Here is a 17,941-nt window from a genome sequence, read left to right on the forward strand (position 1 = left end):
CCCCTGCCGGTCCTGAGTCCAACCACCCCAGCTGCCCCATTGCCTCCCCCATCCCCGGTTTTATAATTACCTGTTCCCGGGGCCCGTGCTACTTCTGGCGCCGGCGGCGTCCTGAGCTGTCACTGTGCACACTGATGGTGACGTCGCGTTGAGGACGTCACTCGTCATTGCGCAGCGCACAGCAACAGCACAGGAATCATACATATACACATGGGGGGGGGGGGTAAAATGAATATACTTAAGGGGTGATTATACAGTAAGGAACACTGAAGTTAAGAAACCCCGCCGGGAGCCCTGAATGGCTCATCCATACTGGACATTCAGGGCTCCCGGCGGGGAATTTAAAAATTAAAGTATAAAACATTGTACATTGCAGGGGAGCGCAGCTAACCGCCCAATCCCGTTTAATAACTCAGAAGTGAGACCCGGTGTGATCATTCCCTCAGCCCCTGTACTACAACCCCCATCATGGAACAGAGTCTGTTCCATGATGGGGGTAGAAGTACAAACACTAATGTAGCCTTCCACAGCCAATGGCAGACTTCCGCAGCCGGGGAACTACTACTCCCATCATGGAAACAAGTCTGTTCCATGATGGGAGTAGTAGTAGTCCCAGCTGTGGGAGTCTGTAGGCAGAGGTGTTAAAACGGCCGTACATGACGGATGTTATAACGCGTCTTAATGGATGAATATGCCCGTTATTATGACTGACGTTATTCATCCGTTAGCACCCATTATTTCATCCGTTATTATACATCCGTATTTACACAGAAAACGGATGTTTAATAACGGATGAATACTCAGTGTGAAAATAGCCTTATAGAATTATAGTCTCATCACACTTTGAAAGGTCATTACATATCTGTATACCCTGTACACTGAATATCTAATATTACAATTTAGTTTTTCATAGCAACATTTTAATAGATGACTCTATACCCCAATAAAAACACTACAAAAAAGTTAGCTACCATCACATTTTTATTTAAAAAAAATAAAAATAATGTACAAAAACATTAAGCTGAAAAAAAATGCAACATTGCACACAAAATAACTTTTTATTGTCCCTTAACCTGTAAACATTATTTCTGGTTCATTCACAGTGGCAATCTGCTGAATGAGACATAAATAGGGGGAGTTTTGAACATCTATTTAAAGACTCCAGTCCCTATGGATCTAAAACTGTTGCAAAATGATAAACCACTTTTTGACAAACAACTGGGCACATGATATATAATGTTGAGCCCTTTTAGTACCTCCTCATAACCACATCATAGAAGATAAAAGTAAGATAAAAGTGTATTCCTTCTGTATTCTCAGACTCCTAGTTGGAAGTGGGCTTTATTTGCTGAAGTTCACTTTGTACCCGAAGAAGGAGTGAAGCCAAGGAGCTGCTCAATTGGTGTGTACCTCCACTCATCTGCTTCCAACTCCTCCACTAATCCAGCCAACTTCTCCATTCTGGATACTTGTTGATCTGAAAAGATGAGACCTAAACAAATGTTACTGCAATTAGAACAGGATCCTTCCCTGTTTCTCAAGGCTGTTCCATGACTTCAGGTCGTAGCTGTAGTGGGCCATAAAGAATCGTAGCCTTTCACAGGTTCATACAGACTTATCTGTGTATACCTAGTGACATTTACAAGGCATTCTTAAGCCAGTAAAAAGGGGTCTAAAAAGTTACATAGCTTTATATAAACCTTTCATTATCCAAACAATAATAATTTGTAGTGCAGATCAGTGAGCAGTCATATCCAACATTCCCCAACAGATATTGCAGGAGCTGGCAGAGAAGCTTGCCCACCACAAGCAAGGATCTCAGGAGGCAGTGGGTCTAGGGACCCAATACGGGAACCTATAGTCCACCCGTGAGCACAGTTCGCCACAAACAAAATAGAGGCAAGGCCGGAGCCCAGCAAATTAAAGTCAACGGAGGAAGGGACACCGGATACTCTACATAGCTTTTTGTCCTCAATACTACCAAAGGCCTAGCTATTTTGATAGCCTCTTTAACTGTTCTGGTATAATTTCCAACTCTTAGTCATCCAGTGTAAAAGGCCCGGTAGAATATCAGCCAAATGGATGACTACTACCCCTGGTTAAAGACCCAGTGATCAGTATACACTTGTTAATTAGCCAATTGCTGGGATTATGTAGCTCTTAAAAATTATTGTTAGCTGCACTTCTCCCTGTGTAACAGGGGATGTGCTGCTGACAATTATACAAGTGAATTATATAAGTGAAAGGATCCAGCGATTGTTTGTGCTTTGCCTGCACTGACAATCATGTAAAGCCTCTTAATGCCTTAATGTATATTTACGCTCGTGGACGGCACCAGTTATGTGGAGCGCGCTTTATACCCGGTAGGTCCTGGTTGCTATCAGCTGATCGGGCTGATGTCTGGTAATAACCCTATAGATGCCGCAATCAAAGTTGATTGCGGCATCTAAAAGGGGAGAAAAGCGTTGCCGGTTAGCTCAATGGGCTGTTCAGGACCGCTGCGGTGAAATCGCGGCATCCTGAGCAGCTGAGAGGACAGTGGGAAGCGTCTTACCTTGCTTCCCGCTGTCCGATCATCGCTCTGCTTCTCCGTGCCTGAGATCCAGGCTGGAGCATCAGAGCACCGATAACACTGATCAATGCTATGCTATGGCATAGTGTAAAAAAAAAATAAAAAAGTTAATGTGATTTAACCCCTTCCCTAATAAAAGTTTGAATCACCCCCTTTTCCCATAAAAAAAAACTATGTAAACAATAATAAGTGGTAATTTTTGGTCACTTTGTATACCCTAGAATTTTTTATAAAAATGTATAAAAAGTCCAATCAAAACAAAAATGGTACCGATAAAAACTTCAGATCACGGTGCAAAAAATGAGCCCTCATATATCCCTGTATATGGAAAAATAAAAAAGTTTATAGGGGTCAGAAGATAATTTTACACATACTCATTTTGGTGCATTTAGTTATAATTTTTTTTAAGTAGTAAAAGTCAACTTAAATAAAAAACCTATATAAATTAGGTATCTTTGTAACCATATGGACCTACAGAATAAAGATATGGTGTCATTTTTACTGAAATGTGCACTGCATAGAATCGGAAGCCCCCAAAGTTACAAAATGGCTTTTTTTTTCCAATTTTGCCCCACAAATATTTTTTTCTGGGTTCCCCGTAAATTTTGTGGTGAAATGATTGAGGTAATTACAAAGTACAATTGGTGGCGCAAAAAATAATCCCTCATATGAGTCTGTAGGTGAAAAATTGAAAGCGTTATCATTTTTAGAAGGTGAGGAGGAAAAAACGAAAGTGCAAAAAATGGAAAAACCCGTGGTCCTTAAGGGGTTAAATGAATGTCAATCTACGAGATGGACGCTAGCATCAGGCACCAGTCTGCTCATTTATACAGACCCTTACTCTGGTAACTCATGTGTGTTTAAAACATCTGATGAGGCTTACTGTTCTCGGTTCTGTGTAAGTGCACTTGTCTCTATAATAATCTATTAAGGTTAAGGTTTGTGAACTTGTGCCAACACTGCAATATATTTCTGAGTTGTATCACTTGCTTTATTGTAATTTTCAATAAACAGTTAAAAAAAATAATAGATGAATTAAATAAATAAATAAAATCATTTACTGAACTAAGTTTGCCTCAGACTGGTCCTAACAAACTTTATTGTACACGGTAGAGAAATTATGCAAACAAAACTGGTTTGTTCAATAGCTTTAAAAGGAGAAAACATCCATCTTTTGGTCGGACCAATCTTTGGAATCGCCTTCAGTGCGTGGTTTAACACAATTGCGCCATGTTAACGTACCTTAACTTCTTTGAGTCAGGAGGAGACAACTAACACATCCTTTATCCCCAGGTATCAAAGAACAAAGTTTTACAAATGTGATTGGAGAAGACAAGATCTTGTCTGCATACATTTAATTGTACCCATCAGGGATAGGTGTTAAACCGTGCTGCCCCCAAGGATTTAAAAAAAAGAGAGCAATACACAGTTGATTGCTGGGTTTCCTTTTGTTGTGAGTCATAATACTAATGGCTACGTCATGCTATCTAGAGGACAGAGGTTTATGTATCTTCCACAGACCATAGAAGTGAAGTAGTACTGGATGGTATAGCTCTATGAAGGAATTTTATAAGACATGTGAAGGTAAATTGGTCTACTATTTATTATCCATACATGTATCAGGTGTTTAATGTCAGTGAATAAATACTCATTTATAGCAGTATTTCTATCAGGACATATGTCGTATATTCACAGGTTATGGCACAAATCTCTGGTAGACGAGACATATATTCACGGCTGGCACGCCCCCTCCCATAAAATTGTATTGAGGGGGCGGGCCGTGACGTCACAAAGGGGTGGAGCCGTGATGTCACGATGCTCCGGCCCCTGTATAGCCCGTCATTACGCACAGAGTGCGTTTGCTCTGTGCAGTAATGACAGTGGGGTGCTGCAGCCGAGATCCTGGGGGTCTCCAGCGGCGGGACCCCTGCGATCTGACATCTTATCCCCTATCCTTTGGATAGGTGATAAGATGTCCTGGGACAGAGTACCCCTTTAAAAAAGTGCAAAATTGCGCATGTTTGGTCACTTCATATACCATTTTTATAAAAGACTATCAAAAAGTCCCATCAAAATAAAAATGGTACCGATAAAAACTACAGATCACGGCACAAAAGATAAACCCTCATAATATAGCCCTGTATGTGTAAAAATAAAAGTGTTATGGGAGTCAGAAGATGACAATTTTCAGCATACTAATTTTGGTGCATGTAGTTATAATTTTTTAACCCATTAAGGACCCGGGGTTTTTCCGTTTTTTGCATTTTAGTTTTTTCCTCCTTACCTTTAAAAAATCATAACTCTTTCAATTTTGCACCTAAAAATATATATGATGGCTTATTTTTTGCGCCACCAATTCTACTTTGTAATGACGTCAGTCATTTTACTCAAAAATCTACAGCGAAACGGAAAAAAAAAAAAATCATTGTGAGGCTAAATTGAAAAAAACAAAACGCAATTTTGTAAATTTGGGGGCTTCCGTTTCTACGTAGTACATTTTTCGGTAAAAATTACCCCTTCCCTTTATTCTGTAGGTCCATACGATTAAAATGATATCCTACTTATATGGGTTTGATTTTGTCGTACTTCTGGAAAAAAATCATAACTACATGCAGGAAAATGTATACGTTTAAAATTGTCATCTTCTGACCCCTATAACTTTTTTATTTTTCCGCGTATGGGGCGGTATGAGGGCTCATTTTTTTCGGCCTTGATCTGAAGTTTTTAGCGCTACCATTTTTGCATTGATAGGACATATTGATCGCTTTTTATTCATTTTTTCATTATATAAAAAGTGACCAAAAATGCACAATTTTGGACTTTGGAATTTTTTTGCGCGCACGCCATTGACCGTGCGGTTTAATTAACGATATATTTTTATAATTCGGACATTTCCGCACGTGGCGATACCACAGGTTTACACAACATTTACACAGTTTTTTTTTTTTTTTATGGGAAAAGGGGGGTGATTCAAACTTTTATTAGGGGAAGTGTTAAATGATCTTTATTCACTTTATTTTTTTCAATGTTATAGCTCCCATAGGGACCTATAACACTGCATACACTGATCTTTTACATTGATCAGTGGTTTCTCATAGGAAACCAGTGATCGATGTTTCTGCCGCTTGACTGCTCATGCCTGGATCTCAGGCACTGAGCAGTCATTCGGCGATCGGACAGCATGGAGGCAGGTAGGGATCCTCCAGATGTCATGTAAGCTGTTTGGAATGCCGCGATTTCGCCGCTGCCATCCCGAACAGCTCCCTGAGCTAACCTGCATGGTTTTACTTTCACTTTAGACGCGGCGTTCAACTTTGAACGCCGCGTCTAAAGGGTTAATAGCGCGCGATCAATGCCACGCGCCATTAGCCACGGGTCTCGGCCGTTGTTAGAGGCCGGGCCCGTGGGCCCGCGTTATAGATCGGGAGCGGACTAATGACGTACCGCTACGTCATGGGTCCTTAAGAGGTTAAAGTAGTAAAATAAAATACAACCTAAAGTATAAAGATAAGGTGTCATTTTTACCGAAAAGTGCACTGCGCAGAAGCGGAAGCCCACAAAAGTTATAAAAAGGCCTTTTTTTTATTTTGCCCCACAAATAATGTTTTCTTTTGGCATAGTTTGGTAAAAAATAAGTGATGTCATTACAAAGTACAATTGTTGCAAAAAACAAGCCCTTATAAGGGTCTGTAGGTGCAAAACTGAAAGCATTACGATTTTTCGAAGGGGAGGAGGAAAAAACAAAAGTGCAAAAATGAAAATTGGCCTGGTCCTTAAAGGGTTAAAGAATTTTAATACTTAATTGTGCTCATGGTGCAGTAAAATATATGAAAAAAAACCAACAAAACACTATACTTGCCCTCCTTGCTCCCCCACCACTGTCTCAGTGTTGGTCTTCCGCTGTAAGCACATGCACATGTCTGTGTCCCACAAGGACCTTTCAAGCCAGCCAGAGATCCTTGAATTGTGCCCTGAGCACATTTAAAGGGTAGCTCCCACCATCACTTTTTTTCCTTTTTTCTGTCCCTGCCTATTACCCATCCATCCCTAACCCCCTCCCTGCCTTTAATTTTTTTTTTTTTTTACATATTAAAAATGCCTTTTTGTCTGCCTGGTAGTGTTCTCACTACCAGGCAGACTTCCCCAGCAGGCACCACGTCACTGATGCCTGCTGGGGCCGACACTTCCGCCCTTAGTTCACCTATACAGGGTGCCTCCAGCTGTTTCCCCACTGCAACTCCCAGCTTGCCCTGACATCTATTGGCTGTCAGGGCATGCTGGGAGTTGTAGTGGGGAAACTGGAGGCACACTGTATAGGTGAACACGCAACCCCCCCCCCCCCCGGCATAATACTTTACCTTGTCCCCGGGAGCCTGCACGCATCCACTTCCTTCAAAGCGCTCGCTCCTGCCTGTCTGATTGACAGGCGGGAGCGAGCACCGCAGTGACTGAATTTTGCCAGGCTTAAATGAGTCGAAATTATGTAGTGACGTCATTACCGAATGCATTCGGCCACTAGGAGGGCGACCCTGGTTTAACTGGTTTAAAATCACTTTTTTAATTAAAGTATATTAGAGATATGTTGTAGTACTTAAGTACTACAACATATCAATTTTTTTATTTCATGACAGTGCCCATTTAAAACAAAATCTCTAGAATACCCCTTTAAACACAAATTTTTTCGGGATGCATTACTTACCATGTTTTACTTGCTTTAGTGTGGATGCAACTTGGTAACTGAACACAGATTCGCAAAGGAATCTCTCTGAGCCATCTGCAAACAAGAGGAAAAAAAAATGACTAAGCTATGTTCTGTATGACCAGAGTTTACTACAGACACAAGGCTAAACATTGTATGGGAAGATCTATTAAAATATTTACATTGACCTCTTTTGAAGTTTGACGGGCGAACAACATGTGTTGCAGAGGTTATAAAACCCAGTGCATGCTTATGGACTATTACTGCTAAAAAGCATTGTATAGGTTAAATGGCCTTCTGTTAAATTGTATCTAGCCTATGTCTATGTGTATAGTGTGTATTCCCTACTTGAAATAGAAATACTTCATTGTGAGCTTAGTGGTGGCTATGACTAATGGTCACAATTCCTGTACAGCACTGCAGAATATGTTGTACTTATATAGTAACAAAAAAATAAAGATGTATGGCAGTAACCAACAAGCAGGAAGTGATCAGATACCTAAGGATAGATAGGCAGTCCATGACAACATTCTCTCAACTGTTAGATAGGTAGTCACTCTCTGATTGGCAGGATGCCGACACCTGGCACACTGCTGACCAGCACAGCGACAATGCCTAAACTACACAGTGACCAGGGACGGACGCAGCTGGTTCTAGTCGCTGTGTAGTGGTGGCGCCACATTACTAAATCTCAGTTTCCATTTAATGAACAGGAGCTCCGTTCATTCAAGCCTGGCCACTACACCATCAAGCCTCTTGGCTGCTTGAAACCTCTTCCGAGAGACATTGCTAATAAGTGGATGGGATTAATTTTGCTGGGCTTTTGAAAAAGCTCCCTGGGCTTTTAAAAGGGGTTATGTGGCATTAAACTTTTGGTTAAAATCCTGTTGAGCTGCCTGCTAAAAAACAAACAAAAAAACAACAACCTAGACTTCCCATGCTCCGCAGCGATTCTCTTCCTGCTTTTTGTAGTCGACACATCAGACTGCCGCTCAGCTAATCGATGGCCGCATTGATGTTCCACACAATGAATGGCTGAAGGGCATTGTGCTGTAATAAACCCGACTTTGGTCTTAGCCTATCACTGGCCGAGGTGGGACATCATTGTAAAAAAAAAACGAAAAAATAAATAAAATAGAAAATAAAAAGAAGGAGGATGGCTGCGGACAAAGGGAGCAGGATTCCAGAGACACCAGGGGGAGCCGAGGGTGGTAAGACCAGTTTTTATTTTTTTTAACTGTAGCTGGGCATGTTTTTTTTAAAAACATAATTTTAATGCCACATAACCCCTCTAAGGCTAATTTACTTGTTAATTCAAAACGCAATATCTCGGCACTTAAATGGGCGCTGTTAGATTCAAAAGCTTTTTATATGTTGTACATCTTGGCAAAACATTAAAGGGGTTATCCAGGAAAAAAAATTTTTTATATATCAACTGGCTCCAGAAAGTTAAACAGACTTGTAAATTACTTCTATTAAAAAATCTTAATCCTTTCTGTACTTATGAGCTGCTGAAGTTGAGTTGTTCTTTTCTGTCTAAGTGCTCTCTGATAACGCCTGTTTTGGGAACTGTCCAGAGTAGAAGCAAATCCCCATAGCAAACATCTTCTACTCTGTGCAGTTCCCGAGACAAGCAGAGATGTCAGCAAAGAGCCCTGTTGCCAGACAAAAAAGAACAACTCAACTTCAGCAGCTGATAATTATTGGAAGGATTAAGATTTTCAATAGAAGCAATTTACAAATCTGTTTAACTTTCTGGAGTAGGTTGATATATAAAAATAAAATAAAATGATGTAGAATTAACATGGCGAGTGGGCTTGTACTTTTTGATCCAAATGTATACTAACAACCTGTGAAATAGAATACAGAAATTGGGGCTCAGAAACGTGAATATTAGGATAACGTATGTTTATTTCAGTATATAATGTATAAAGCTCGTATACTTGTTAACTGTGAATCACAGGGCCCTTGTGAATCAACAGAAACACAAAATGGTTGTTCAATGGTTAATACAATAACATTTAAATCCTGGCAAATAAAAAGGGTTATTACAATAAAATATGGCTTTTAAAACGCATAAAATAATCCTTTTAAATAAGTGTTCACACATCTATAGAAATGAAAGCAATGGTTTAGCGACTTGTAAAAATGCAGTGATTTCTCTGATAGTCTTGGTTTGCTATTTCCACAGTTATTTTGTATCCCGTTAGAATAAATAGTAAATGTCTTGAATAAAGACTGCAGCGATTTGTGCAAAGTTAGTTAGTAGCAATTAGGGATCGACCGATTATCGGTATGGCCGATATTATCGGCCGATAATCACGATTTTGGGCATTATCGGTATCGGCAATTAACTTGCCGATAAGCCGATAATGCCCCGCCCCCCGCACCGCCCCCACCACACCGCGACTGCCCCCCCTCCCGACCCCCCGCACAAAAAAAAACTACAGATCACGATGCAAGAATGAGCCCATCATACAGCCCTGTATATGGAAAATTTTGAAAGTTATAGGGGTCAGAATAGAACGATTTTAAAGGAGTACTCCGGCGCGCACTTTTTTCCTTTTATCCGGGACATCGCTGCGGCCGGTGACGTGCCGGGCTAACAGGAAGTAAGAAGAATACAGCCCGGGGACCGAACACCTGTACCGGAGGTCCGGGGGCTCGTTGGCAGGTAAGAGAAAGTGTGCTTTCTTTTATTTTGCAGCCCGGACGGGATAAAAGTGCACGCCGGAGTACTCCTTTAAGCTTTGTTTAGGTTTTGAGTTTTTTATTAAAAGTAGTACAATAATAGAAAAGCATGTAAACATTGATATTTTAATTGTATTGACCCACAGAATAAAGAGAACATGTCGATTTTACCGTAAAGGGCACTGGGTAAAAACTAAACCCTCCAAAAGTTGCAAAATTTGGGTTTTATTTTCAATTTCATCATAATTTTTTTTTTTGCTTGCACCATACATTTTAGGGTAAAATATGTCAATACAAAGTACAATTGTTTGCACAAAAAAACAAGCTCCTATATTGGTCTGGATGAAAAAATAAAAGTGTTGTTATGGTTCTTAGAATGCAAGGAGAAAAAAACGAAAATGCAAAAATTAAACTGTGTCCTCAAGGCCAAAACGGCCGTGTCCTCAAGACAATGTTTGGCATTAGCCACGGGTCCCAACTGCTGAGGGCGCTTCATAGTTCAGGTGTGGGACAAGAGCATACCTGTATGCCCTGTGTCCTTAAAGTGTTAAGGGGTTCACTGTACGGGGTGAAAAAAGAGGTTATCACGTGGGTCGATATGGTTATGGCGAAATTCAATTTATACAGCTTTTTATTTTTTCCCCCTTTTCACAACAAAATCCTTTTTTTTCCACTTTGTTGCTATTTTCCGACAGCAATAATTTTTTTTAATGTTTCCTTGTGTGAGGGCTTATTTTTTTGCAGGACAAGCTGTACTTTTTTTTTGCAATATATTCTAATTATTTCAGTATTTTTATTCCACTGTTTTAAAAGTAAGGTTACCAAAAAAAGCTATATTTTTTTTTGTGTGTTTAACAAGCAGGATAAATACATAATAATTCATAACAACTTGTATTATAAAACGATTATATATATATATATATATATATATATATATATATTTATTTATTTATTTTTTTTATGATGATACAGGGCTTTACTGGGAAAGGGGCATTCATTTTTTTCTTAACACTTTATTGAAAAAACATTTTATTTTGATACTGTATTTTTTGCTGTTATACTATACTGCAGTACATCTGTACTGCAGCAAAGCATAACTGTCAGCATTACTCCGGCTGCCATGGCAATCATCGGTACTCTGCGATCACACTGTGGTGTCGCCAAGGTGGGACAGGGAAAGCCCCCCCTGTCAATCCTATAGATGTAGTGTTCAGTAATGATCATGGCATCTATGGGGTTAAAGCTGCCGAGACCAGCAGGATCTTGGTCTCAGCTGTTGCGGCAGGAACCTCGTTGTGACTGCCGGCTCCTTCCGACGATATTTTTCAGCACATAATCAGAGCTGGGAATAGGCAGGACTAGGGATGTCCCGATATCGGTACAGATACTGGACACTTGTCCCCGATACCTAATCCGATACTCGACGGCCAAACCCCCGCAGGAAGGTATCACAGAGGTGCTGAACTATGCAGCGTGCCCAGTAGCTGAGCACGCATCATAGCTGAGACCTGTGGCTAATGCCGAACTTCACCAATTGCGGTGATGTCCGGCATTAACCCTATAGACGCCGCGATCAAAGATAAAAGCAGTGAACATTAACATCAGTGTGAATGGGTCTGCTGAAATTGATCTGCGTAAAGAAAGAACATGTTCGTTCTTTGTGCTGAAGTCCATGAGCACTGCATTGCCATCAATAGTGATGGTGCAGGGCCACGCAGTTGGCCGCCGGATGGAGTCTCCACTTGCGGAATTCTGCGAGTGGAGATTCTGTTCACATTCCTCAGTGGGAACATACCCTCAGGGTTAAAGAGTTGACACAATGACCCTCATTTACTAAGAGTGTCGGTTTAATCTCTGAGTGTTTTCCCTGAATTCTCCGAGTGAAAATCTTCATATTTACTAATCTGTTGCCTGACAATTTTTTTTTTTTGGGCACGGGTTTGGAAATGTGTTCCACGGGTTGGAAATTGTGTCACACTGTAAATTGTATATATGTCCCCCGCACAGCGCATGTATATATGCCCCGCACAGCGCATCTATACACACATGCCTCTGAAGCGCTATCAATGACTAATGCAGTGGTCTCCAACTTGCGGACCTTCAGATGTTGCAAAACTACAACTCCCAGCATGCACAGCGCATTCTGGGAGTTGTAGTTTTGCAACATCTGGAGGTCCGCAAGTTGGAGACCACTGGCTAATACTTGTCAATGATAGCGCTTCAGAGGCATGTATATAGAAGCGAAGTGGGGAGCAGACATATAGCGTTATCTGGTCCCCACTTCGCTACAATACACAATCCTCAGCCATCACCGGCGCTTCCCAATCGCCTACCCATCCCAGGTGTTATAATTACCTGTTGCCGGGGGTCCAGGGTCCGCGATACTCCTGGCTTCGGTGCTCTTGCTGTGCGCTGTCACTGTGCGCACTGATGGTGACGTCACGACGTGCGTTGGGGACGTCCCCAACGCACGTCGTGACGTCACCATCAGTGCGCACAGTGACAGCGCACAGCAAGAGCGCCAAAGCCAGGAGCATTGCGCACCTCGGCAACAGGTAATTATAACACCGGGGATGGGTAGGCGATGGGAAGCTCCGGTGATGGCTGAGGATTGTGTATTGTAGCGAAGTGGGGACCAGATAACGCTATATGTCTGCTCCCCACTTCACTTCTATATACATGCGCAGAGGGGGCAAGATATATAGAAGCTGTGGGGGACATATACATTCCCCCGTGCGATTCTATATATCTTTCCCCACCGCAGCTCGCAGGGATCCCTGATTGGCTCCTCAGTACGGGCTATTCAGGGATCCCGGCTGGGAAAATGAAAGTAAAACACATCATACATCGCTGGGGAGTGGACCATACCGCCCGCTCCCCTGCTTAATAACTTTTGATCGGATCGGGTCTCAGAAGTGAGACCCGATGTGATCAACCCCTGTACTACTACCCCCAACATGGAACAGACCCTGTTCCATGATGGGGGTAGGATTCACTCGGTTTTCAGTAATTTCCAGACAGCTCAGAGCTGTCGGGTTTTGGTGAAGAAAAATTCACAGGTTTTCCTGTGAGTTTTTCATCATACTCCGGGTGTTTTTTCTTTTTTGGCGGGAACACGCCCCTTTTTGTGATAACCACGCCCATTTTGACGGGTTGAAAAAACACTTGGAGTGATGATATCTTTTGTCAGGTTGTGTGACCAAATTCGTGTCGCATGGGCTATGCGACACAAATTTGGTCGCACAACCCGACAAAAACTGTCGGTTTCACGTTAGTAAATGAGGACCAATAGAACAATGAGCTTCTACAATCTCCAAATTTCAACAGCGGCCATTCAATGCTCTATGTGATTTACTCTGAAAACTGATAAGTCAGAACCCTGTGTCAACTAAAGTACTGACCGTTTTTTTTCCACTTTTTCAAAAGTCTTCTGAAACATTTTTATTGCTTGATAATATTAAATCCTGGGGGGGGGGGGGGGGGGCGATCTAGATTATAGCGAAATACTAATAATCATTGGGGATTTGGCTTCTCCTTGTGGAGACAACTAACTAGTGAAGGGAGAGGGGTGTCTTTGGCAGCCTGTACACAAGAGAGAGCTGTCAAATGAACCTGCCAATTTTGTTAGGCCCAGCTGCCTGTGTGTGTGCATCGTGTGTTCTGACTCTCCCCCAATGGCAAACATCAGGAGAAAGTTGTATTTCAACACATCCTTTGTTTGCATGGTAGATAAGTTACTGCTAGCAGCTTAGGCCGCTTTCACACTATATAATGCTCCGTTTTAAAGATCCATTATAATGACTCTTTAAAAGCATTAAAAATGGATGTTAAATGGCTGTTACAAAATCTCATTATAGTTTATGGGATTTTTACATTACCCGTTTTAACCAGTCATTGCCCGTTATTAATAATGGACATTATTTTGTGATGGGAGAAAGTAACGGGAGAAATAGTTCATGCACTATTTCTCCCGTTACCTCTCCGTCACAAAATAACGTCCGTTATTAATAACGGGCTATGATGGGTTAAAACGGGTAATTTTAAAATCCCATAGGCTTTAAAGGGATTTTGTAACAGCCTTTTAACGTCCGTTTTTAATGGTTTTGTTAACCTGTCATTATAACGGATCTTTAAAACAGAGCATTCTATAGTGTGAAAGCAGCCTTACAGCCCTAACCCCATTAAGAACACATGCATTCTTGGCTGAGCCAAGTGTACACATCCATGGAGTAAGAGGGAGGTAAAGAATACTATCTATTGGCAGAGCTGTACAGACCACCCTAAGGGTACGTTCACACGGGCGGATTTGTGGTTTTCCCACTGTGTATTTGAAAGGGGGCGGGATCTTTGCGGTTGTCCGCATCGGAATTTCTGCTGCGGAAAATCCGCTGCAAGCCCCATTGAAGTCAGTAGGGTCTGTGGCGGATTTTCCGCAGTGGAAAATCGGCTGCAGACAGCCGAGAAGAGCCCGCCCCCTTTCAAATATGCAGCGGGAAACCCACAAATAAATCTGCCTGTGTGAACGTACCCTTAGGGTTGAATTAGACACAACAGTTTAAAAAAAATAATAAAAAATGCTCACACCCTTCAAAATACAAACCCATAATCGATACATGCCTTTTTGTTGCCCAAAAAAGTTTTGGATAGATGTTAGCTTGGAATCTTTATGGAAACATGAAATGCCATACCTACATTACTTGCATTTTTGGTTCAGTGGCAATTTTTCCAAAATTTCAGAATGCTCTGGCATTTTTTTGGAGTTGTTTCAGCCATAGACCTTTACTGGGGTAAAGAATACGCCAGAAAAAAAATTAAGATGAAAAATCAATAGAAATCCTTGAGTCACAGGATGAAGAAATCACAAGTATCAGATTGAATAGGTTTGGCTAAAAATACTGAGCAAAATCCTGTGTGTGAACCCAGCCTTAGCCTATATACAGACTTCACTTAACAGAATTAAATTGTCTACTATACTTCTGTAATTTACCACTTATATTTCCAATTAAGTTTATGATGTTTCCAAGAAAGCCTCTGGTGCCATCTAGAGGTAAAACGTGAAGAGGTAGGTTTTACTTCCTCTATTGCTGGTCTTTTTGCTTGGTCCTCCAATCTATACAGTTGTGGTTTCCATTTCTTTTACCAATAAAAGGCACAACTTAGAACAGTGTTTCCCAACCAGGGTCCCCCCAGCTGTTGCAAAACTACATCTCCCAGCATGTCTGGACAGCCAAAGGCTGTCTGGGCATGCTGGGAGTTGTAATTTTTGCAACAGTTGGAGGCACCCTGGTTGGGAAACACTGACTTAGAAAACAAAGCTCTATAAAATGTTGTCTGTATCTGTCTGAAACACTTGCAGATCCAGATGTATTATAGAAAAAAAATATATATCTGCATGGTTTTTTCTAATCTAACCCTAGAAGGAACAAACGCCATATCTTTAGGAATTTAAGATTAAAGTAATAAAATGCAAGTGCTAAAGAAGCCTCTGTTGTATTTCTCAGTCTTACAGGGTAAGGTATTTGGTTTGTTTCATCCACATATTAGACCATATGCTTTCTAAGTGTTGGGTGGTGAAGTTGGTTGAGTGGCCTCTAAAGCTGGCCCCAACATTCATTGCTGCCCTGATCAATATACCACTGACGCATGCTGTAGATCTAAAAAAATATTGCTTCTTCTTGTATGCAACATTCTTCCCTTCCAGAAGGAAGAAAACGCGGCAGTAGAGATGAGTGAATCAATTACTTTATGATTGACTTAGCTCGAAATTTAAGAGAAAAGAATATAAAGTTGTCCAAATCTGAACTTTTTGGAATTTTGGGTCCATAGAGTAAAGAAGTTAATGCCAGCAGTGTGACGACTTATACAGTGTATGCCTCCCCGCCCAGTGCTCAGCAGGAGCAGGGACTGCTCTACTTGACATAAGTCTTTGCTCTCTATAGAATTTATATCGACTATTGATTGTGAATTTAATTGAAAAGCTGACGTGAGCGAACCTGTGTGTTCATCTCTACTCTCTAGTGTCACCTATAGGTGATTTTCCAGTAATGACCAATAGAACTTTGCAAAATAGAGGGAAACCCTCTTTAATGATTGTAGTTGTTTGGGAACAGGGAACCTGTCATGTACCAGAGAAATCAGTCAAACCAGCCATGGTATACAAAAAAAGCAGTAAAATATGACACAACAAAACAGAAATTGTGCACTTTTTTTGCAGCGTACCTTCGAGCATCTCCCCAGCAGCTTTTGGACATGTGAAAAGTGCTTTCCTTGGTGGAGCCAAATCTGAAACACTAAAACCAGATCCTGTAACTGAGCTCCCACTCACACCACCGGCTGAAGAGGATGAAGACGAGGCGGCCATAGCAATGTGTCTGTAAGAAAAGTGAATAGTAAGTGTTAAGGAAGTTTTTCCAAGGCCCAAATGAAATTCTGAAAACCACCCAGCTGTATATACGGTAGAGCCTAATATGTATGACTTACTAGGAGGCACGCACTGACGTCACATGAGCCGAGCAACAAAATCATTGGTTGCTCACAGTCTGGGCTTACTTGTAGCTCAAAATCAGTGCCTGCCTCAGTGCCAGCCCTAACCATTATTGCTTTGGTTACTGCTAACACAAAACTGGGACACATTAAAGAGAATAAACAGAAGAACTAATGTAATTATTAATGGGTGAAATAGAAAAGTGTAATGGGCACTGTCAGATGTAAAAAAAAAACAAAAAAAAAAACTAATATATGGTACCAAAAGTTGTGCATATTTGTAATATGTTTTAATAATCAAATATGTTAATAAATAATGTACCTTATTTATCAGCCACTAGGGGTCCTCATATATAGCAGATGCTGACACGTCTCCACATTACAGAAGACTGTGTCTTGGCCGCACAGCAAGCTAAGACAATTTGCAGGAGTCATATGTAGGAATGTGTGCAAAAGCTCTACTAGAGAAGAATGCCTGCAACTTTATTACAAAACACCAAGCCATAAGCATTTCTAAAAGAATAAATTACTGGAGTGTAAGTCTGCTACTTGTCCTGTAAGGTAGAAGTTCATGCACGTTATTTGAGGGCAAACGCCATCCCTGCCGAGAAGATTGCCCCTCCTCTCTATTGGATTGAATTGCAGCGAGCAGCGACGATTGATAACACCTCTGACATGACCCTTAAGTAATGCAGGGTAAGCCTGAGTGTTTCTGTTTTAAATTTATGACAGGTACGCGATTACAAGTTATAAAGAATCCTATGTTAGGTAGACCAAGAATGAACAGGGTTTATGTAAAGCTGATTTTTATTTCTTGCAATAGTGAGACTTGGAATTGAACAGGACATTTGTGCAGTTTACAGTGGAATGAACACATTCTATATATAAAAGATGTCTAGTATTTTTGTGCTTGATAGACATGGAATAAACAGGAAAGGTGTGTTAATTCATTTCAATGCACAACCATCTCCAAGGTTTACAGAGGTCTGGAAAAAGAGAAAAACTATTCAGTAAGCAGCAGTTGCGTGGACAATGCCTTGTTGATGTCAGCGGAAAATGGGCAGACTGGTTTCGAGATGACAGAAAGGTAACAGTAACTTAAAATTGAAAGGAGGCTCTAGTACCCTGTTGGGCTGTCCTAACCGGAATACAAAATGACATACGGTTGGGCATGTAGGCATACAGGTTCCATATGGTATCTGGTGTGTGTGTGTATATATATATATATTATTTTTTTTTTTTAACTAAGTTTTTATTCAAGAGTTTACATATTATAATACAAGAAAAAAAAATCAGGTATCGCAAAGTATCCCGAAGGACCAAAGAAGCCAAAAGGTATATGGTATTCTGCAGCACATTTGCCCACATATGTTGCAGCTGGGCCTGTAGATCCTGCCCCCTGGTAGGTAGCAGAAGTAACCGTCATCGCTCAAGAAGATGAGGAAGGGTGTCGCTCCACTGGAAAGGCAGGAGTGCAGTGCTCACCTTGAGGCCTC

The 17,941-nt window shown here is 41.1% G+C and overlaps 1 protein-coding gene across 6 annotated transcripts in view; it reads right to left on the bottom strand.

Annotated features, from left to right (window-relative positions):
* Positions 1 to 963: 963 nt before the first annotated feature.
* ANAPC16 (anaphase promoting complex subunit 16) overlaps positions 964 to 17,941 on the bottom strand; it is a 30,884-nt gene continuing 13,906 nt past the window's right edge. For 5 of the 6 annotated variants that reach the window (XM_056530471.1, XM_056530474.1, XM_056530472.1 and 2 more), the window contains exons 2-4: positions 16,182 to 16,333; positions 7,272 to 7,346; positions 964 to 1,492 (exon numbers count right to left, since the gene is read on the bottom strand). In XM_056530471.1, the coding sequence (XP_056386446.1) occupies positions 1,356 to 1,492; positions 7,272 to 7,346; positions 16,182 to 16,323 (354 nt within the window). In that variant the 5' untranslated portion in view covers positions 16,324 to 16,333 and the 3' untranslated portion in view covers positions 964 to 1,355. Of the gene's footprint in view, positions 1,493 to 7,271; positions 7,347 to 16,181; positions 16,334 to 17,941 lie in introns of those variants that run through there. The other variant, XM_056530469.1, reaches the window with a different exon arrangement.

Source organism: Hyla sarda, chromosome 7 (assembly GCF_029499605.1).
Source record: "Hyla sarda isolate aHylSar1 chromosome 7, aHylSar1.hap1, whole genome shotgun sequence".
In the NCBI taxonomy this organism is placed as follows: domain Eukaryota; kingdom Metazoa; phylum Chordata; class Amphibia; order Anura; family Hylidae; genus Hyla; species Hyla sarda.